At 38.5% G+C, this 22,715-nt stretch overlaps 1 protein-coding gene across 1 annotated transcript in view; it reads right to left on the minus strand.

The window, feature by feature from the left end:
• LOC307167975 (uncharacterized protein) overlaps positions 1 to 22,715 on the minus strand; it is a 59,534-nt gene that overhangs the window by 1,356 nt on the left and 35,463 nt on the right. The window contains exons 24-39 of the mRNA XM_079887366.1: positions 22,650 to 22,685; positions 22,406 to 22,441; positions 22,065 to 22,100; positions 19,010 to 19,045; positions 18,766 to 18,801; positions 18,437 to 18,472; positions 13,106 to 13,138; positions 12,653 to 12,753; positions 7,090 to 7,154; positions 6,830 to 6,984; positions 6,537 to 6,740; positions 3,815 to 4,009; positions 3,525 to 3,674; positions 3,252 to 3,424; positions 2,960 to 3,130; positions 165 to 1,520 (exon numbers count right to left, since the gene is read on the minus strand). Coding sequence (XP_079743492.1) covers positions 165 to 1,520; positions 2,960 to 3,130; positions 3,252 to 3,424; positions 3,525 to 3,674; positions 3,815 to 4,009; positions 6,537 to 6,740; positions 6,830 to 6,984; positions 7,090 to 7,154; positions 12,653 to 12,753; positions 13,106 to 13,138; positions 18,437 to 18,472; positions 18,766 to 18,801; positions 19,010 to 19,045; positions 22,065 to 22,100; positions 22,406 to 22,441; positions 22,650 to 22,685 — 2,819 coding nt within the window. The remainder of the gene's footprint in view (positions 1 to 164; positions 1,521 to 2,959; positions 3,131 to 3,251; positions 3,425 to 3,524; positions 3,675 to 3,814; positions 4,010 to 6,536; positions 6,741 to 6,829; positions 6,985 to 7,089; positions 7,155 to 12,652; positions 12,754 to 13,105; positions 13,139 to 18,436; positions 18,473 to 18,765; positions 18,802 to 19,009; positions 19,046 to 22,064; positions 22,101 to 22,405; positions 22,442 to 22,649; positions 22,686 to 22,715) is intronic.

Below are 22,715 nucleotides of genomic sequence, written 5' to 3' on the forward strand. Positions count from 1 at the left end.
ATTATTTTATGGTGTTGTGAGGCTTTATAATGATTTGTTAGAAGTATAGATTATAATTATTAAATTATTTGCATTACAATTATTGTTTTAATGTTTGCATTTAAATCAAGCACACAAAATATAACTTTATTATAAAGTCAAAATACAAAGACAGAAAGTGATACCTGCAGTGAATTGAGGAGTGCAAACACCACATGAATGCCTAATTCACGGGACAACATGGTTCCAATTCCAAATGCCCATGTTAGACCAAAGATAGGAGTCAATATGGCCACACATCGGGCAATGACCACCAGGGCATGTTTCTCATCCGGTTGAGTTGTGGCACCAACTCCTCTCCTCAACATCTTGCACAGAACCACAATCAAAACCACAAGGTTTATGGCTACAATAGTGAGAGCTGGAATCACAAATGCCAGCAGTGCCTTAGATTCATCCCAGTTCAGCCAGCATGCATATTGTTTCGTGATATAATTCTGTGGTCCAGCTGTCGACGCAACAGTAATGACCGCTATGAGCAAAGGTGCACCATAACCGACTATGAAGGCAATGGCCATCATTTTGGCCCTTGACATTTGGGACAAGACCATGACTGTACGGTAAAAGAGCAGCAGCGCTGAAATTAACATCCAGAAGAAAAGAGCCAGGTAAAAAAAGTGCATGAAGAAAACCGCTGGACTGCAGCGACCCACTGATGTTGGTTGCTCTTGTTCTGCGACTGCGGCTCCAATGATAAAACAGATGTTTGCGATCAGCAGGGACACGGCAATGTTGACTATGGACACATGTCGGATGTAGGATGTGTCATTTCTTGTCATTGACTTCCACACGATAATCTCAATAATGAGGCACAAAATCAAGCTGGCCATTGAAATAGCAACACCAATGTAAGTTATATAAGCCAAAGCCAAGACAGCATTAACATCAATGGCGAATGGGGACATCAGGATTGAAAAAGAGGTTGTGTGGTTGCATTCACATTTGATCTTGCCAGTTTCGTTCACTAAGGGCTTTTCTTTACATCCAGTGGAATCCCATGCATTAAGATTGAAGTTCCAAAAGACACACTGAGGATTTCCCAAAGATGCATTCGTAATGCCAAAAGTAAAAGAAATGTTGTTAAGCGTTGGGTTAACCTTAACAACTACCACATCTCCATTGATGAGGGATTTCCTGCTGTCATTATTACTAGTATTACGAGTAGGCAGGATTTTGTCAAGATTTGCAAAGACGATAATGGTTAAGGAGGTTGGTGTAAAAACCTGTGGAATCAGAATCTCAGTAGTTGAGTTTGACAGTTTTGATGTTCCACTATATGATGTAGTTACTACTGTTCTGTTCAACTCAAGGGATGTTGTGCTATTAATCGTAAAATTGTCCTCTGTGATATTTTGACTTATATTCTCAACAGCGGCCAGAAGTGCAATGCTGGTGTTTCCTGATGTGTTGTTATTATTCAATTTATTCCATGATTTAATGGTATCATTTGATACAAGGATGTCCACTGTTTGAAGAAAACCCTGTAAAAAGAAATACATGTTTAGTAGAAACAGTTGTATTTAGATTGGACAATTTTCTAATGCATTAAAGGGGACATATCATGCTAAATGCACTTTTTTAGCCCTTAAATGCATTTTGTTGTATATTTGGAGTGTTTAGAAGTACAGAAAAGATGAAATTATTCTCTTCAGGTGCTTCGTTGATATCTTTATATTCTGTTTTGGTCATATTTTTCAACCTGTTCCGATTTTTCTGTTATCTATGACGTTTTGTGAACTATCACGTCACAGTATTTGCAGCGGAACTGCCAAATAAGGACATTGACTTCCGGCCCAACACTTCGAGCGATCCGCCATTATTATTTCTCGCTGCAATTTTGTAGTCCAAGCTAAAGGATGCAGAAGTTACGAGAGGGTAAGTTAAAATGATCGGTTGTTGGATGTAGTAACCCACACGCTTCATTACACCGTCTAATGTAGATGAACTGCCGCGCTTGTGGCGCATGTTTAACTGAAAGAACGAGCAGAGAGAGAGAGAGAGACCCGGTCTCGCGCGCGCTCGCACTCTCTCTCGGAGCCCGGCGAAAGTGTAAACAAGACATCACCGTCTCCAAACTAGACGCTGTCTTGCTCTCTCTCCCTCGCACATATTAATCAAAATAAATCGACACGGTGGTAAAAGGTCGGAAGACCAAAGTTTCATGTATAAATACAGTAACACACCATTGCGATACATCCATATGAAGACGTTGTTCTGCAGGTTCGTCGTCTTCATTTTCATTTCGCTCCGGCTCCAACTCTGGCTCGAACATGTAAGGCTGGCTGGACAAGTCTTCCGTTGTTGACATTTTGTTAATAACGTGTGAATAAAAAGTTTCTGTGCCGCTAGATAATCCTATCTCTGCTATCAGACTACAAAAATGGCCGAACGGGGTGGAGTTGAACCTCTGCATCCTGGAGAGGGGGCGGGGTATGAAGTGTCTCAATTGTATTTAAAGAGACCGCACCAAAACGAGTTGCTCTCAGAAGCACATCAGAAAAGGGGTAAAAAAGGGGCCCGTGGAGCTATAATAATGAGGAATTCAGACCCAAGCATTGCAGTTCCGCTTTATATAGACTACAAATGTATGATTTATATGTAAAAAGGAACAATTTAAAAGCATGATATGTCTCCTTTAATATATATTCGACTTTAACATAAATAATTACAAACATTTAATTCATAAGAATCAAAAGAGATCAAAAGGTTGTTTCAGAGAATTCTGTATGATGCATCAAAATGACTAAAGACATTTCCCAATGGAAACTGAGAAGATTTGCATGATCTTTTTGCTATTAATATTATTATATAGTTATTATTATATATTATTAAATATTGCTAATATTTTATACAAGCAAGGTTTTTACACCACTTTTTTCACTTTTTACACACGATTTGTAAAAAACTCGAATTTACATACCTCGATCACAATTTTTCTGATTGGACTGTTTCCTGAGACTTTGGCAATTTGTGAAAGTATCTGAACAATTGTTTGTACAGTCGCAGGAGACTGTTTTATCTCATCATCATTCTGCACTGTAGCATTACTGAGCTGAGCCACAAAATCTGGTATCTGCACCCCAATCAAGTCCTAAATTACAAAAAAAAGAAAAAAAGAAAAAAAAAAAGACATTTTTGAAATCTTTAAAATGGATCATAGTTTTCTTTCTTTCTTTTAAAATAAATAAATAAATAGACAACCAATAGATTACCTCAACTTTCCTTTCAAGGTCTTTAATGACTTTAACTACACAGTTGTCCTGTACTGGAATCCATCCCCCTGATGTACACTCATAAGTTATGGTGCCTTCTTTGCCGTTTTCACAGGCTCCTATTAAAGTATCACCTATGTTTCCAACTCCAAATGAGTCAATACAGGTAAATGCTGCAAGTCAGAAAAAAATCAATTGTTTGTTTTAGACAACTACAACAGATAAATGCACTTGCTGCTGAATCATGTAAAGAATGAAACACTTATGGCTTACTTTGGCCTTTGATTGTGGTAATTTTGACACGTTTCCCGCTATCACTGAAAATTGGTCGTGATGGTGGGTCCTTGATTTGACATGTAAAGGTTTTTCCATCACATTTATCGCTCTGGATTTCATATTTTAATACGAGACATTTCTCGCCATCTGATTGCATAAAATGGGAAAATACAATCGTTGGAACATATTAAAAACATTCCCTGTTTTTTTCTTATTAGTGGAACTTATAACTGCATTCTGTAACTTTTGTAAGATTATATTGCAATATAAATATCTGTATGTACAACCTTTTGAAGTGTCAGTCTCATTGACCCACATAACTTTGTAATTATCTTCACAGCAAGACAGTCGGATCATCTGGGATTTACACTCAAACTTTGTATCCGTCATATTCAACAGGATATTGGGACTTGGTTCAAGAATTATATCTTGCCACTGAGTATAAAGTAATGAGGTCCTTTTAATAATACAGGAGTATCTACCTGCAAGTGAAAAAAAATGCATACATACATAACTTATAAGTTATTATTTTCTAAAGCAAAAAAACAATAATTTTCTATTGGTTTACTTTCTTTAGTTCTTTCTGTTTTAGTTACTTGGTTTAATTTTTTTTTTTATCAAATATGCCCAAAATGAGAGCAATATATGCCTAGGAAGTCGTACAACAGCATGATAATTGTCAATATTTACTTACCTCCACATAATAATAACTCTGTATGATTTTTGTGTGCAAAAAAATCCTGAAATTAATGTTGTTATTCTCATATTTACGTTCATGTGACATGCGATTACATTTTCTCCCCCGACACACTTTTCTTTTATCCCTTTGCCGGCCGATATTCCTATACAGTAGGCTACAGTCTACCTCTCTAGCTAGCAATTAAAAAAAAAAAAAAACATTTCTGATACAGGATATAAGTCACTATGGTTTTAACACCCAACATTATTTAAAACAGCTTAATTTGCCTTAATTTATCTTAATTTGATAATAACACTAATATCCAAGTGTCTATTCATGCATATATGTAGTCAACTAACTTATCAAACAAGTGAAAACATAAGTAATGTTTTATTTTGTGTGTGTGTGCTTGTGAATTGAGCAAAAATAAAAATTTTCAAATCAAATTTAGTTATTTACATTTCAAGTGAACTTTCTATTATTTCTAATCATATCCTGATGTTAAATTGTGGACATTTCAGTTTTGACATAATCTCCTACTAAACTGATCTCTGGATTATTTATTCATTGAGATTAAAAGATTAACATAAAAACTGAGTTTAAAAGTGGCTTAATTTTAAAAGAAAATACATCTCAAGCACATCTGCACACTACACAGGATTTCAGTTTATGCACAGTTGTCACAGTTTTGTTTTTGGGTTTGTTCACGCTATGTTTCCTTCTCTGTCATGTGATCCTGCCATGTGTTCCCTTGTCTGATGTGTCATGTGATTGGTTCATTGTTTCATTGTTCACAGGTGTCCCTTGTCTAGTCATTAGTCTTGTGTGTATTTAACAGAGGCGGACAGAGTACACAGCTACATTACTTGAGTAAAAGTACAGATACCCCTTGCTAAATTTTACTCAAGTACAAGTAAAAGTACTACAGTCAGATGTCTACTTAAGTAAAAGTACTAAAGTACTTGTTTTTAAAAGTACTTGAGTATCAAGAGTACAAGAGTACATTTTCTAAATATTGCATTACTACTGCCACAGTGCTTACATTGGTAAACACAGCAAACACTTGAAGCGAAAACTATCATTAAGTTGTTCAGAAAAATGAAATATTCTGGCGAGGTGAGGCCACGGCTTGGCACATTCCCGGGATGCGATTTTTTTTCCCCCCAGGATAGTAGGGGAAGACTCATGAATATTCATTAGGGAAGTCATCCCTGATTGGTCTGATGACCTACCCCTAACCCCACCCCTAAACCTACCCGTCACTGGGGTTAAGACCAATCAGGGATGACTTCCCTAATGAATATTCATGAGTCTTCCCCTACCATCCTGGGAAAAAAAATGTCGCTCCCGGGATGGACCTGCTGCGTCTTCATCCATTGTTTCGTCCATGTTTTCGTCTCTTATCTAAATCTGACCATGGAGTTGACTTTGGCGGAAAGCTGAAGGTGATTGCTGATAGGCTGTCCCAATCAGTGGCGCCTGCACAATCCAATCACATTTGAGAGGGTTTCCGAGATGTTTCTTTTTTCCTTTTCAATTTTTTTTCTTTTTAGAAGAAGTAACGTGTACTCACAGTTATGGATAGAAATGTAGTGGAGTAAAGAGTACAATATTTGCTTCTCAAATGTACTTGAGTAAAGTCATGAGTACTCCCCAAAAATGATACTCGAGTAAAGTACAGATCCCTCAAAATTGTACTTAAGTACTGTACTCAAGTAAATGTACTCAGTTACTGTCCGGCTCTGGTATTTAAGCCCTCATGTTTGCCATGTGTCTTTGTCTAGTATTGTTAGCTGTAACTGCAGCTTGTAAATTCATGCTTTTCATGCCTTGCCATGCTTTTGTTTTTGTCTGTTTTTGTTAAACTACATTTGGGTTCTCTCAGCTTGCCTCCAGTGGATCTTTACAACAGTACAAGGGGAAGGGCTGACTTAATAAAAAAATAAACACATAACATGTGTGGAACACATAAAAAAAAAACAAAAAACACATAGGACCATAAAGGACAACAGTTTCAGTTAAAAAAAAAACTCATAAAAATGTGAAGCTCGGGAGCATAGACTTTAGTTTTGTCTCATTTTAAAGAAGGCCCACGGCAGATTATTGGTGAAGTAAAAAAGGTTTAAAAAGTGAAGAAAAAAAGGTTATAGAGGTTTAAGTTTATAAAAATGATTCTATAAAATGTTTATGAAACATGTTGAACTCTAAAACTGCTTGAAAATCAAAGCCATAAATCTAAACAAGCATGTTCCAAATTTGAGGTTGATATCTGTTCAGTCAGTCGTGTAAATTACCATTGATAGGACAAAGATTAATTATGTGTGACTCACCATTGTCTTTCTCTGTAGCACTGTTTACAAAGAGAGTGGTAATGTTAATGCCACTATTTATGGTATATCTCCTGTTGTCTAGTGCAGGATCTTGGCCATTCACTGTCCATATCATATCACCCTGAACAGACGGTGGGCGATCACATTTCAGCTCCATCTTTTCAAAGGGATACCATTTATCTCTAGTTGACAGGATCTTATTTTCTGAAAGCAAAATTCATACAGCTTCATAGGGGAGAATAGAACTGTTTTTAAAACTGTTTTCTAAAAGATTAGACAGTGACAACCCTTACCATTTTCAGAAAAAGAATTCTTTTGCACAGGGATTCCTGCATCCTGGAGAGTTTGAACAACATTTAAGTTTGCTGATGAAAAATCATCGCCGTTGGGGTTGCTGGGGCTGCTGGTTTTTACTTTAAATTCATAGTCTGCTATAATGCTACCAGGCCTATGGAGTAACACACATACCACAACAACGAGAAAACATTGTTTTAACAAGAGGTAAAAACTAAAATGGAACTTTCAGAGTGAATGTTTATATTATAGACCTTACCTGAAGCCAGTGACTGTAACTGAACCTTTACTGTAGGAAGATACAGCTTCGTAACTTTTATCAATCTGTAAAAAGTAAGTGTAACCAGTTCACATTAGGAAGTATACCAGACCTATGATAAAAATGAAAATTAAAAATGATATAGTTTTTAAGAAGAAATTTCAAGAACCAGAGATATATAGATTTTTTATTAGTTATAGTTATTTTATTATAGAAGTTATTTATCGAATTAATTAATCTATCAAATTAGAGGGGTGTAAAAAGACTTTAGAAAAATGGCAGCATCATTATTTTATTTTTACACAGAGATTGGTAGGTTTATTTGTAAAATATGTTGACTAAGTAATATTTGTTTCATTATATGCCAACGGTGACAGTTCAAAAGAGGCAAAAAACACGTCTTATGTTTGCCTCAAGTTTGCATGCCTGCAATTAAAGAAGTATTAAAGATAACCTTTTAGATTATGGTTTTTAACCAACTTTTCTTTTGGTATCTTCTTTTAAAGGCCCTCGATGGTTCAAACCCAGAGATACGGACATGTCAATGCGGCTCCATGAGTAAATTTGTATATTATACACATTTTCAGTGGTCAAAAACCAAATGTGGGTCACTCTGCATACAGCTGATACTTTTTTTAACGGGGAATATCTAAAGAACAGATAAAGTTAAAACTAGAAATGTATTTCATTTTCTCCTATCAGCACAATTGCAATTAATGTAATTTTAGATTCTTGTTCTTATGAGACTTTTCTTTTGGAATCTTCTTTTTTAAGGTCCTAGATGGTTCAATCTCATAGATAGGGATGTCAATGCTGTAATGTGTTCTTATGATACTGCATATTTGAACAGGTAGCTTCAGAAGCTGTTAAAATGAACACAATCCCATCTTCAAAATATCCATAAAACTGATTAAAATATCGATTCTTATACATACATGTTTGAGAGCAAGTTAATGTGCCTCAACTTAACCATTTTCAGTGGATTTTTGGCATTCAGAGAGATATGTTATATGCAATTCTTTTGATAGAGGGAAACAAGATTAATTCTAGTTTAAACATTATTTGTTCTTCAGACATTCCTCTTTAAATGCCATAAGTATCAGTTGTGTGCAAAATTAACCACATTTGGTTTTTGATCACTTAAAACGAGTAAAACTTTCAACAATTTGAGCATGGAGCTGCTTTAAGATCCCCATATCTATGGGATTGAACCATTGAGCGCCTTTAAAATGAAGATACCAAAAGGGAAGTTTGTTAAGAACCAGAATCTAAAAGGATATTATGATATCTTTAATACTTCTTGAGTTACAGACATGCAAAAGTGAGGCAAAAAAGTGCTTTTTGCCATTTTGAACTGTCACTGTTGGCACATAATGAAACAAAGATTGCTAAAGTCAACATATTTTACAAATAGACCTACCAATCTCTGTGTAAAAATAAAATCTCAGGTGAAAATTGTCATTTTGACCGCCCACTAAAAAATAGTGGATAACTCAGTAAATATACATTGGTGACGTTTAATATTTTGGCTTTCATCACTATTAATGTTTGTCTTTGTACAGAAAAAAATATTAACAAAATCAAAAATTTGAGCTGTGGGAAGTTTCCGAAATTTGGTTCATTTGACACGGAAATGTCCCAATTTAATTTAGCATTACAGTTAATCATATATCCGGCTCAGAAAATGGCTCCATTATGGCCAACACTCTGACTAGTTAGTCTATGATGTACACAGGGTTTGAAATTAACTTTTTCACCCACCGGCCAATTTGGCTACTACAATTTTAAGTTACCGGCCATTCAGAACTTCTACTAGCCAAAAAAAGAAATTTCACAGCTTTCATGTGTTTTAGTTGGACAGATCAATACAGTACAAAAAACATGTAGGATGTTGGAAAATAGCAATGTCTTTTCTGTTAACCAAATGCTTTTTAATCTACGCTATTGCTTCAATGCAAGTGAACAAGCGCACCGTTATTTGTTGTGTAATGACGGGCATGTTCAAGTGTTACGATCAATCATATTTGTGTATAGAGAGCCTAAGTCCCTCCCCTTCCGGTGGAACACCATGGGACCTTAATTCGGAAAAATATTGTATGGTAGTCAATGGCGAGAGACAACAAATATTTTGATCTCGTTTGAATTGTGCCCTGAATTACACATATGATGTTTGTCAATTTAAAAGATACATTTTAAAGTCAAGAAAGTCGCAGTTTGATGTAAAACTGTTGAGGTATAAGACTGTGAAAATACGTAATTACAAAGACTACAAACTCAAAAGGCGCACATGTGACGTCATACCTTTTCTCTCAATGAATGAAGCTAACTTTACTGAAGCTAACGCCTGTCATTTTTTCTATAGTCTTACGTTATAATCGTAACGTTACGCCGTCATGCCTGAGTGTTTTGTACCAGACTGCACATTTATGAGCAACGGATGGTGACGTACATACAGTGCGAGACGAGATATGTAGTTCATTGAGCGATTTTCACATAAAACTAAATGTTACTCTTCTGTTTTATGACAAACTGCGACTTTCTTGACTTTAATAATTATATTTTAAATTGACAAACATCATATGTGTAATTCAGGGCACAGTTCAGATGGAATAAAAAGATAAGTTGTCTCTCTCCATTGACTACCATACATATTTTTTCCGACATAAGGTCCCATGAGCCGGAAGCGGAGGGGAGGGACTTAGGCTCTCTATTCATGATCTGTGTTTTTCATCAGATTCTGATTGGCTTCAGATCCTGTCAGTCCTCTGGGATTTGTTTGCGTCTCCATGACGCTCTGCCGGAAGTTGGCTATAAAATGTGATGTCAGCTGTCTTCGAGGAGGGGGCATTGTTTGGGCTTTGTTTGCATGTGCGACTCTTAGAGTTCCATTATGTAGGCCAATTTGTTATTTTTGTTATCCTCATTTGCTGTTAATTTGTTTTTGTTTGGTTTCCTAACCTTTTTGTTTAGTTTGTTGATTTTTGTTTTGAACGTGGCATCTTCCCGTGCCTTTGTGCTCTTATTTCGGGGTTAGGAGTGGAGAGCAAGTTAGAATGTCACGTGACATACATTGTGCTTCACGTAGCAGGTTTTGTGTATTAAGTCAAGTCAAGTCAAGTATATTTGTATAGCGCTTTTCACAATACAGATTGTATCAAAGCAGCTTCACAGTATTAAATTAAAATAATACAACAAGGTTTGTTTCTAGTGGAATTTATTGATTGATAAAATAAAATAAAATATCCCCAACCGAGCAAGCCAAAGGCAACAGTGGCAAGGAACCGAAAAACTCCATCAAGTGACCTAATGGTGTCCTAAAACTCCATCAGGTGACCTAATGGTGTCCTAAAACTCCATCAGGTGACCTAATGGAGAAAAAAAAAAACCTTGGGAGAACCCAGGCTCAGTCGGGGGCCAGTTCTCCTCTGGCATTTATGAACTAGAGGCCGGATTGTAGTTTGAACTGTAAGATTACAAATATTATATGAATGCCTGGCCGAAAGTTCATTCGTAGTTCATTCGTTTTAGGAGTGTTGCCACAAGTTGTAAGTTTTGTTTGATAGTCAGCGAAGGTAAGTTAAGGTGTGTGAGTAGCATGCTGAAGATGTTTCTTTGTGATTTTTCTTTTGATTTAGCTAGGTTAGATTTAAAAGTTATAGTTAGAGGTGTTTTGTTTTATTTAGTTCTTTGATTTGGCAACACTTCTGCTCTTCTTTTCATTTGGTGTATTTCATTGTATTTTCTTAAAGTTCCTATTTTTGTTTTGACAATATATATTTGGAACACTTTAAAGTTTATTTTCTTTGTGTTTCATTTGATTTCCATGAATTTATTAAAAATACAACAAATGAACAATTAGACAAATGTCGAAAAAGTGAACTTCTAGATATAGCTGAACACTTTAAAATTCCAGATTCAAAGGAGTTGAAAAAGTCTATTAAGGCTTTGGTATTTCAAAAGCTGGTTGAATTAAATGTGTTTGTGAAAGAGGTGGAAGATGAGGCAGCCGAAAAGCGTTCCTCCACGTTTGACGTGTCAGAAGAAGGGTTGGGTGACACGGTGGAGGGGAAAGCTGAAGCCAAGGCAACTTTATCGCTCTTTCTTCCATTCTCTCCGTCGTCCATTGGTTCTGGGGATGCTGCACACCTTAAAGTGCGCCCGGCTCGAATTCAGATGGAAGGTCAGGATCGTGCAGAGGCACGTCAGGCTGAGATGAATTTGCTTATCCAGGTTCGAAAATTAGAGATAGGTGCTGATAAACAGGTTAAATTACATCAGCTTGAATATGCTCTGGGTATGTTCTGCTCCTGTTGATCCTTCTGTGTCCGTGGGGAATGATGGTTCTACAATTACGTTTGATATCACTAAGCATATCGTGTTAGTGCCTCAGTTCAGGGAGAATGAAGTAAATTCATGTTTTAATGCATTTGAAAGAATAGCTTCTTCACTTTGATGGCTGAAAGAAGCTTGGACTTTATTGCTGCAATGCAGACTTGTAGGAAAGGCGCAGGAATTCTTTTCAACCTTGTCCTTAGATCATAGTATGAAATATGATATTGTGACTATACTTCGTGCATACGAGTTGGTGCCTGAGGCATACAGGCAGAGATTTAGGAACCACATGAAAACAGGTCAGCAGACTTATGAGGAATTTGCCCATGAAAAGGGGATTTTATTTGATAAATGGTTAGCCGCAAGTAAGCTGCCCGATTTTAACTCGCTTAAAGATCTGATGATGTTGGAGGAATTTAAGAATCGCGTGCCCGAATGGTTGGTGACCTATTTGAACGAACAGAAGGTTGCATCTTCGTCACAAGCTGCAATTCTTGCTGATGAATTTGTGTTGACACACAAGAATGTGTTTAGTTCGGTTCGTTCAGAGAAAACTGCAGGCTCTTTTTCTGGTCAGAGTTCAAATTTCCGAGTTAAACAGAGTTCACCTCCAACACAATAAATTAGAGAATGTTTTTATTGCCATAAGCGAGGACACAGAAGCGAGAAAGCCAGAAATTCGCAGATTCTCTGCAATACGCTGTATTTAATAGATCACTAAATCCGCACAGATTTGGCCTACACAAACTTCCCCAGCAAAGTGAGTAAACATAGTAACACGCCAATTTGGCTAGTATTAATTTCAAACCCTTATGAAACAGAGGAAAGGATAAATAATAAATATTTACCTCAAAAAATACACTGTATTATAAACCTTGCATTAAAGGGACAGATCACCCAAAAATGAAAATGTTGTCATCACTTACTCACCCCCTAACCTGTATGCGTTTCTTTCTTCTATTGAACACAAAAGATGATATTTTAAAGAATGTTTGTAATGAAACAGCAGATGGTGGACACTGACTTCCATAGTTGGAAAAAAATTACCATGGAAATCAATGGCATCCGTCAACTGTCTGGTTACCAACACACTTTAAAATATCTTCTTTTGTGTTCAACAGAAGAAAGAAACACATACAGGTTTGGACATGAGGGTAATGATGAATGAAGTTTTGAGTGAATTATGCATAAATAATCAATATATTTCATATGAAAATTTTTAAATACTCACCGCTAACTTAATTTTATCAGCATAGTTGATGTACATAATACTGTCGGGGTTGTTGAGATCGATATCAAAATCTTGATTTATTGTCATTGAACTTTTACGAACTAAAAAACACAACAACATAAAAAAACTTTAAGTGCATTAATTATCCATTTCAGTCAAGTGAATTTTTTGGTTAATTCGCCATATTTATGACAATCAGCAGGGTAAAATAATGGCAGTGTAAAATAAACTATTCATGGCCATATTGAAGCCAGTAAGCAAATTTACATTTAAAAAAACCTGCTTTCAAATAAATTCTGTGCAAAATTTACTTTAAGTTTACTTTAAAGTTTACTTTAAAGTGTTGACGGGACCGCTATCAAAATATGAAGCCATCACTGACATTTTAATAATAATAAATATATGTGTTGTCATGACATTCATTTTCAGGTCATTTGTTTTTGCAGTACATACCTGATAATGGTTCTGCAGGTGGTGGTTGTGGTGCTAGTGTCAATAAAAACAAAAACAATCAATAAAAAAAAAGAAAGAAAAAGAAACAAATTTAGAACATTATCCAATAAACAATAAAGATATCTGACCATTCCTGAACATGTTAACAATAAATCAGTTTCAAAAGTAAAACTTGTTTGCATTTGTCACGAAGCTAACTATCAAATATATCATTAAAAACAACAAATTGGTACTTAATTTCATTAGAGATGGGATTGATAACTAACTTTGAAGCTATCATTAATAACTTAAAACTTCTAATAACTGTTAAAAGGTTCTATTATATGTGTGTTGTCATCAAGTACATTAATAATAATAATAATGTAACATTTAATAGCGGTTTTCTGTGTACTCTATCTTACATATGGAAGGGGGGAATCTCCTCAACCACCACCAGTGTGCAGCATCTACCTGGATGATGCGACGGCAGCCATATTGCGCCAGAACACCAACTACACACCAGCTTATTGGTGGAGAGGAGACAGAGTGATGACGCCAATCAGTATATGGGGATGATTAGGAGGCCATGATGGATAAAGGCCAATGGGCAAATTTGGCCAGGATGCCGGGGTTAAACCCCTACTCTTTTATGAAGGACATCCTGGGATTTTTTATGACCACAGAGAGTCAGGACCTCGGTGTAACGTCCACAGGGTGAGCGCCCCCTGCTGGCCTCACTAATACCTCTTCCAGTAGCTACCTGATTCCCTTTCGAAAGGGAACACGCACTGCGTCGATGACGCTATTGGGGAACACCCTCCACGTGAACCGGTGTCTGAAAAGCTATCCAATCACGGCAATCGAATTTGACTGGCGACAGCCTATGGCAGCCACTACAAGGGCGACCTGGAAGTATAAAAGGGGCGCCTAGAGAACATCCACTTTTCGTCTTCAGGGATTGTTTTGTCTGATTTGCAATCACCTGAAAAAGGTAAGAACAATTATGGCAAGTGACAAGCGTTTTAAGAAGTGTGTGGATCCATGTCTCAGGTTTCTGACACCAGATGACACACATAACTTGTGCGTTTATTGTTTGGGCGAAGAGCACGCACGATCAGCTCTTGAGAGACCTGATTGTGCAGAATGTGAGTTTTCTTCTTAGAAAACTCAACTCTCGTCTGGCCCTCTTCTCGAGAGAAGAGGGACAGGCATCTGGGCCCAGTGGTTCGGGTCCCGCTCGTGCTGAGTCCCGCTCCTGCTTGATTGGAAGGTCGATGGCAGCGATGGTGGCCATGGAGAGACATCTGTGGCTGAACCTGGCTGACATCGGGGAGAAAGAAAAGGCTTTTCTCCTCAATTTATGTAGTAGGTGGTGCCAATCTTGGTCACCCAGTGAAATGTACAGGTTAGCTCAATCTCATAGAGGAATCTCTAGTGAGGCTACCGTGCATGTGAGCTTCAAACAGTTTTTGTTCAGTGTGAGATGGCTTCCTCACGCTGTCTACTGAGGCCACCGCTTTGTATAAAAAGCTCCAGATAAACCAACCAAGTGTTGGCCCTCATCAGGCCACCTGGATAGCCACCTTGTATTTGTATAGCAGGTCTCCTCTCACTTCTGAGAGTTGTTTTGAGACTATATCTTTGGACTTCAGACACAGGATATTCAAGTGCCATCCCCATGAGGGCTGCCTTAATATCTGGCTTAGGCATGTGTACTAGGAGTTTGTTGGAGTAGATCTGCTAGAAGCTTTTTCGTCCCTGAGCCCCTCAGTAACTGAGCGTAGGCTCTTTAGATTTAGATCACCTACAGCTTATCTCTGTAAGGTCTAGTTTTTTCCGTGGTACTGGCCTCCTCTTTCTACAAGAGTTGTATAACCTAGGCCCGCCTCTGCATTAGGCGATTAGTGGATGTTAAGGGTAGAATAAATAGCACCATAGGTAGCAGGCTATTCTTAAGCCTCCCATGCAGATATATTCTGGGTGTTGTCAGACCTGTCTCTCTGGGAAGAGAGAGTTGGAAGCATTATGCTGAGGTCGCTGTCTTCAGAGCTGTATATTGTAGCTAGAATTTCCCAGCTAGCCTTTAGGTTGGATATCTACTGTAGGCCCCTTCAATAGGTTTCAAGTCATAAGTTGAAAATGTTGTTGGCCTCATAGCTGAGGCCTCCATTTCCAATTGGGCTTAGTGTTTTTTTTGGCTACCCACAGCTCTAGACTATTCACCCTGCACCACTGGGGCTCTTTTTAGCACTCCCTCCCATTGGGATGAGTTTGAGTACACTCCCTTAGAGCCTAAGCATGCCATGGGCTGACACTTTTGATAATTGAAGTTGTAGGCCTTTCTATAGGCCTCCTTCGATAGTCAGTAGGGATGGGACGGTGTGAAAATTTTATATCACGATTATAGTGATCAAAATGATCTATTTTGTTAAAATGAGATGAAAGTGTTCAAAAAGAACTGATGCTCACACTGAAAACAGTTTTATATTTGAAAATCAACAAACAACAAATAAAACAAGCAGCTCTATGCACTTTATTAAGCAAGATTCTATTCTGTGGCATTTCCTTCCTTATAATGACCGTCGTCAATAGCAACGCATTATAACACAGCGCACATCCATGTATCACAACGGACGCGCTCTCTCATTTCATTCAAATACAACTTGCCGTCTTGCGTCTCCGTTTTTGATTGTATTGAAAATGAAATCAGTGTTGATTTATTGTTTACAGAGTTTGATAATATTGTTGTAATCATCTTGTCTGGACGATTGTTTTGTACGCTGTACAAAATGGATTTATAAACAGGTAAGATTTAAAACATTAATCTCAATTCAATATGTCCCCGTAATTATTTGGTAGAAAAAAATCGGTGTAATAAGTGTACATTGATATACATTATTATCCCTTAAATGTCACTCTTAAAGGAGAACTCCGGTCAATTTTAACATTGAGCTCATTTTTTTGTACATTTGGAGTGCTGTTAATACAGAGAACAATGACAAAAATCGGTGTTGCCTACACCGAGTTATTCTATTTTTAAAATTTGCACCCTGTTGACTTCAATGGGGCAATGTTTAAACCTGCTTTTAGCCTCTTAACATCCTTGATGTGTCATTACAAGTGCACAGAAAATGTGAGTGATTCCTTCAGAGTGAACACGCGTGAATCTGACTGCAGTAGATGTGAAAGATATGTATAAAAATGATGTTATTTAAGCCAGTGCAAATACCTGTGTTTACATCCTGTTTTCGGTTGAAGTCCAAAGTAGTCGATTGCCGAGTTCACGCGCATAGGTTTAGTTACCTATGATCACGCGCGTGAACTCGGCAATCGACTTTGGCTCAAAGCCACTTGCTGCGAACTTTTCTTCGCGGAAGCTTCACGTTTATTTCAAGTGAGTGAGATCAAATATTTCAACTCAAAACAACATTTTGTGTCCAATTATTTCCCAGACGTAATTTTGGTATTGAGGTCAAGCTTAACTTGCCTTGCGTTCGCTATAAACAGGGGGTGACAAGACGACTCGATAGATGTGTTTCCCCCATATTGTAGTGACCATCCTCGATTAAGTTCACTCAGAACTTTTGTAAAAGCCAAAATATGACCACACCTCAGATTTGGTCCTCTTAAAAGGCTGAAAAACATTCAGAGCACGGTCACTGCCTTCCGCCATTCCTTCTTGAATAAAAAAAACCCAACATTGCTTGCTGCGGCTGCGTCAGACTGTTGCTGGCTGGACAAGATTTACTGTGAGTTATTAAAATCGCAATAATCAAACACAGTTTTAATGATAATTAAATTTTAAATGATAATACTAACCGTCAGTACATTTTATTGTGGTTTATAGTGAAACCGGTAATCGTCCCATCCCTAATAGTCAGGTAGCGTAAGATTGCACTCCCCTTGTTTAAAGGGTCGATAGCGCTCTAGCTGAGTACACTATCCAAGTACACTGGCCTCCTTGAAGGTGGTTCCACTATCTTGTGGGTTTTTAGCAACAAATAAGATCATCACGTTGTAGGCTCCCTTTGAGCCTTCCCGATTCTAGCCCATAGCCTGGTCAAATAAATATAATATTCCTAGCTCTAGGACTCTAACAAGGCCTCCCTGCTAGATCAGCCCTAGGGGTATCTAGGGTCCTTTGGTAGAGTGCCCAGCCTCCACAATGTTTTAAAGCACTGTGTCGATCCAGGATTGTGTAGAGTTACTCCCCTCGTTTGCAAGGGTTATAAAGCGCTATGTTGAGTTCTACTCTCCAGGATGCCCATCTCTATGTTCTGGTTTCACTATTGGTTATTGTGAGAGACTCTGTTTTGGAAAACAGACAGGTTGTTGGCAAGACTAGGTCAGTAGATTTGATCAGGTCACTGATCAATGATCACTAATGTCACTGACAGCCTGTATGTGACCCGAAGATGGAGTGTTTTCTTGGCGTTTCAGGTTGAAACTGCCAGTCCTGACGTTTTGTCATGAGCCACAATTGGCATGCACTCCCCTCAGCGTTCCACAATAGCGTCATTGACGCAGTGCGAGTTCCCTTTCGAAAGGGAACGTCTAGGTTACGACTGTAACCTCCGTTCCCTGAGAACAGGGAATGAGACACTGCGTCATTAGCTATGCCTCGGGGATGCCTGCTGAACAGTCCCTTCAGACGAAAGTGGATGACTTCTTCTCTAGGCGCCCCTTTTATACTTACGGGTCGCACAAGTAGTGACGTCATAGGCTGTCGCCGGTCAAATTTGATTGCCGTGATTGGATAGCTTTACAGACACCGGTTCATGTGAAGGGCGTTCCCCAATAGTGTCATCGACGCAGTGTCTCATTCCCTGTTCTCAGGGAACAGAGGTTACAGTCGTAACCTAGACGTTTTCCCAGGATGTCTGCCATCCAGGTACTGACCAGGCTCAACCCTGCTTAGCTTCAGTGGGCAACCAGTCCTGAGCTACAGGGTGATCCCTGATGGCTGTGTGGAACATAGTGTGGTTTATCAGTTTTTATTTATTTATTTTTTTACAATAAATACCCGATGTTTGTGCAGTAGTTGTAGGTGGTGGTGGTGTTGCTAGTGTCAATAAAACAAACAAAAAAAAATCAATCAAAACAAAAGAGAAATGATCCAATAAACAATAAAGACATCTGAACATTCCTGAACATATTAAAAATAAATCAGTTTCATAAATGTTTGCATTTTTGCAATTTCTTTAATCAAATATCAAATGTACAGTTAAAAAAAAAAAAAAAAAAAATAGGTAGGCCATAACACTTGTTAAAAGGTCCTATTATATACGTGTGTGTTGTCAAATTATTATTATTATTATTTTTTTTTTTTTTTTTTTTTTTAACAGTACATACCTGGTGTTGTTATGGTAGTTGTAGGTGGTGGTGTTGCTGGTGGCAATGAAATCAAAATCAATCAATCAAAACAAAAGAGAAATGATCCAATAAACAATAAAGACATCTGAACATTCCTGAACATATTAAAAATAAATCAGTTTCATAAATGTTTGCATTTTGCAATTTCTTTAATTGCACAAAGCCAACTATCAAATGTACAGTTAAAAAAAAAAAAAAAAAAAAAATAGGTAGGCTACAACACTTGTTAAAAGGTCCTATTATATGTGTGTGTGTTGTTATCAAATTATTATTATTATTATTATTATTTTTTTTTTAACAGTACATACCTGGTGTTGTTATGGGAGTTGTAGGTGGTGGTGTTGCTGGTGGCAATGAAATCAAAATCAATCAATCAAAACAAAAGAGAAATGATCCAATAAACAATAAAGACATCTGAACATTCCTGAACATATTAAAAATAAATCAGTTTCATAAATGTTTGCATTTGTGCAATAAAAGGTCATATGTGTGTGTGTTGTTATCAAATTCTTTTTTTTAAATGTATTTATTTATTTTTTTAACAGTACATACCTGGTGTTGTTATGGTAGTTGTAGGTGGTGGTGTTGCTAGTGGCAATGAAATCAAAATCAATCAATCAAAACAAAAGAGAAATGATCCAATAAACAATAAAGACATCTGAACTGTTATGAGGTTGAAGGAGAGAACCCAAACGCAGAGGATATGCAGACACTCAAGGTTTATTTCGACACAAAACAGAAAACAAAACCCACGAGGGGGCAAAACAGGACTGAGGAGAGGTAACTTTGACTAAGACAAGATAATAAACAAAGACTAGACTTTGACTTGACGATGACAGGAAACAAACTCACAATTCTGATTAAACAGGTTTCTGACAAAGTACTCACAGCGTTTAACATGCAATGTATCACAATGTTAGACAATGTACCGACACAGGACAGAAAACATGAGGGGATTAAATAGGGAGCAAACTAATCAGGAACACAGGTGAAAGCAACGATCTAATGATTACAAGATGAGATAACAAGGGGGCGGGGTGAGGTGACAAGACAACGCAAGCACACAGCCCAAACAAATGGCCATGTGCTTACACATAAAACATGGGTCTGTCATGATCCTGCCTCAAGACCAGGGAAAATCAAAGACTAGAAGGCAGAATCATGACAGAACCCCCACCTTAAGGAGCGGCTTCCAGACGCTCCCCAAGGTGACACTAAACACGGGACATGACGGACTGAGACAAGGACACAAACCAGCAAAACATAACAAATAACAATAAAGGCAAACAAGAAAAGACAATAACTGGGTTAGGGTGAAACATCAAAAACAATAAACAAGGCAGGGGAGGTGGAGGAAACACAGAGTTCATGGGGGATTGTCCAGGGTGAATAGGAGGACTGGTGGGCTTGGGTTTACGGGGCGAGGGCTTAGGACAGGGGTTATGGGCAGGCATTGACGAAGAAACACGAGGTACAGTGTTGGTGAAAACAGTCCAGGGCTGGATAGCGACAGGGGTGACGGGAAACACATGGCAAATTGGCAGGAGACTTGATGGGGACAACAGGGTACGACGACACCGGAGACAAAGCAGGGGATGAAGCGGGTGACTGTGGGACAGGACCCTGTTTGAGAAGACAGACGGACCGGAATGGTCCCTCTGGGCCGATGACTCCAGGCTGCGCTTGACTCAGAACAGGACTCGGGACAGGACTCGGGACAGGACTCGGGACATCAGAATCATTCATGCTTGACGCGTCAGATTCCCTTGAATCCTTCAAACCAAACCCACTTGACTCAGGGGAAGCACTGTCTGATGTCGAGGGTTTGTGACTTGAAAGTAACTTGGGTCTGGGTGGCATTTCAAGGATCTTGGCAAGAGCGGTAAGATAGTCAGATACGGCTCGAGCAACTAAGACGACAGGCATCTCCTTTTGGGCAGAAACTGCTTGCAGAACCTCTTTTGCGGCTAGATCGGCCACAACTCTCTCAGCAGATCCGGGGATAGCGCCATCAGCAGCGGACTCTGGGACAACGCTTGCCGTAGCGGGCTCTGGGACAGCGTTTGTAGTTGCGGGCTCTGGGACAGCGCTTGCAGTAGCGGGCTCTGGGACAGCGCTTGTAGTGGCGGGCTCTGGGACAGCGCTTGCAGTGGCGGACTCTGGGACAGCGCTTGCAGTCGCGGGCTCTGGGACAGCGCTTGCAGTAGCGGGCTCTGGGACAGCGCTTGGGACAGCGCTTGCAGAAGCGGGCTCTGGGACAGCGCCTGGGACAGCGCTTGCAGTAGCGGGCTCTAGGACAGCGGCTGGGACGGCGCTTGCAGTTGCGGGCTCTGGGACAACGCTCTTGACTTCAGCGGCGGGTTGGAGAGCCATCGCGGACTCAGGGGGAGACAGAGACGGAGGACCAGAAGCTCCCCTCCTCCTCCTCTTCCTCCTGGGTCGCGGAGCAGAGACGGTAGCCAGACTGGTGACAGGAGAGGGAGGTGAAGCAGGAAACGTTACAGGAACTGGGGAGCTCAGCGCAGGCGAGGACGACTCCGGGCAGGAAGACTCCGATGCTGACTCCCACGACAGGTGCCTTCCACGCTTACCATGAAGATTGAAGGACGTGGAAGGTGTCTTAGGAGTCGCGGCGGGACTGGGTTGGTCCCCATGTGTAGCGACGGCTAACAGACGACCCTCAGGGATCACAGGAAGTGAAGCAGAAGGTGGAGACCTCGAGGAAGAAACCTGCAGCTCCTCCCGAGAGAAACGATCCCAGAGCTGGGCATAATTCTTCAAGATCCACTCACCCTGGGACGAGAATAGAAGGTTGACCTTTCTGTCGGTGGGAGCTGACAACCAGCATTGTTCACGGAATTCCGATTGTCGCTGGAGCTGGGAGGACATACCGTCTGCTGGGTTCTTTCTTGGTCGGTACATTCTGTTATGAGGTTGAAGGAGAGAATCCAAACGCAGAGGATATGCAGACACTCAAGGTTTATTTCGACACAGGGGGCGGGGTGAGGTGACAAGACAACGCAAGCACACAGCCCAAACAAATGGCCATGTGCTTACACATAAAACATGGGTCTGTCATGATCCTGCCTCAAGACCAGGGAAAATCAAAGACTAGAAGGCAGAATCATGACATGAACATTCTTGAACATATTAAAAATAAATCAGTTTCATAAATGTTAGCATTTTTGCAATTTCTTTAATTGCACAAAGCCAACTATCAAATTTACGATTAAAAACAAAACAACAAATAGGTACATCACTTGTTTAAAGGTTCTATTATACAGTACAGGCCAAAAGTTTGGAAACATTACTATTTGTAATGTTTTTGAAAGAAGTTTCTTCTGCTCATGAAGCCTGCATTTATTTGGTCAAAAATACAGACAAAAAATTAATATTGTGATATATTATTACAATTTAAAATAATTGGTTTTCAATTTATTATACTTTAAATTATCATTTATTTCTGTGATGCAAAGCTGAATTTTCAGGATGAAAAAAAAAAAATAGGTAGGCCACAACACTTGTTAAAAGGTCCTATTATATATGTGTGTGTTGTTCTCAAATTATTATTATTATTATTTTTTTTATTTTTTTTAACAGTACATACCTGGTGTTGTTATGGTAGTTGTAGGTGGTGGTGTTGCTGGTGGCAATGAAATCAAAATCAATCAATCAAAACAAAAGAGAAATGATCCAATAAACAATAAAGACATCTGAACATTCCTGAACATATTAAAAATAAATCAGTTTCATAAATGTTTGCATTTTGCAATTTCTTTAATTGCACAAAGCCAACTATCAAATGTACAATTAAAAATAATAATAATAATAAAAATAAAAAAAATAGGTAGGCTACAACACTTGATAAAAGGTCCTATTATATATGTGTGTGTGTTGTTATCAAATTATTATTATTATTATTATTATTTTTTTTTTAACAGTACATACCTGGTGTTGTTATGGTAGTTGTAGGTGGTGGTGTTGCTGGTGGCAATGAAATCAAAATCAATCAATCAAAACAAAAGAGAAATGATCCAATAAACAATAAAGACATCTGAACATTCCTGAACATATTAAAAATAAATCAGTTTCATAAATGTTTGCATTTGTGCAATAAAAGGTCATATGTGTGTGTGTTGTTATCAAATTCTTTTTTTTAAATTAATTTATTTATTTTTTTAACAGTACATACCTGGTGTTGTTATGGTAGTTGTAGGCGGTGGTGTTGCTGGTGGCAATGAAATCAAAATCAATCAAT

This window comes from Squalius cephalus (assembly GCF_949319135.1).
Source record: "Squalius cephalus genome assembly, chromosome: 12".
NCBI classification, from domain to species: domain Eukaryota; kingdom Metazoa; phylum Chordata; class Actinopteri; order Cypriniformes; family Leuciscidae; genus Squalius; species Squalius cephalus.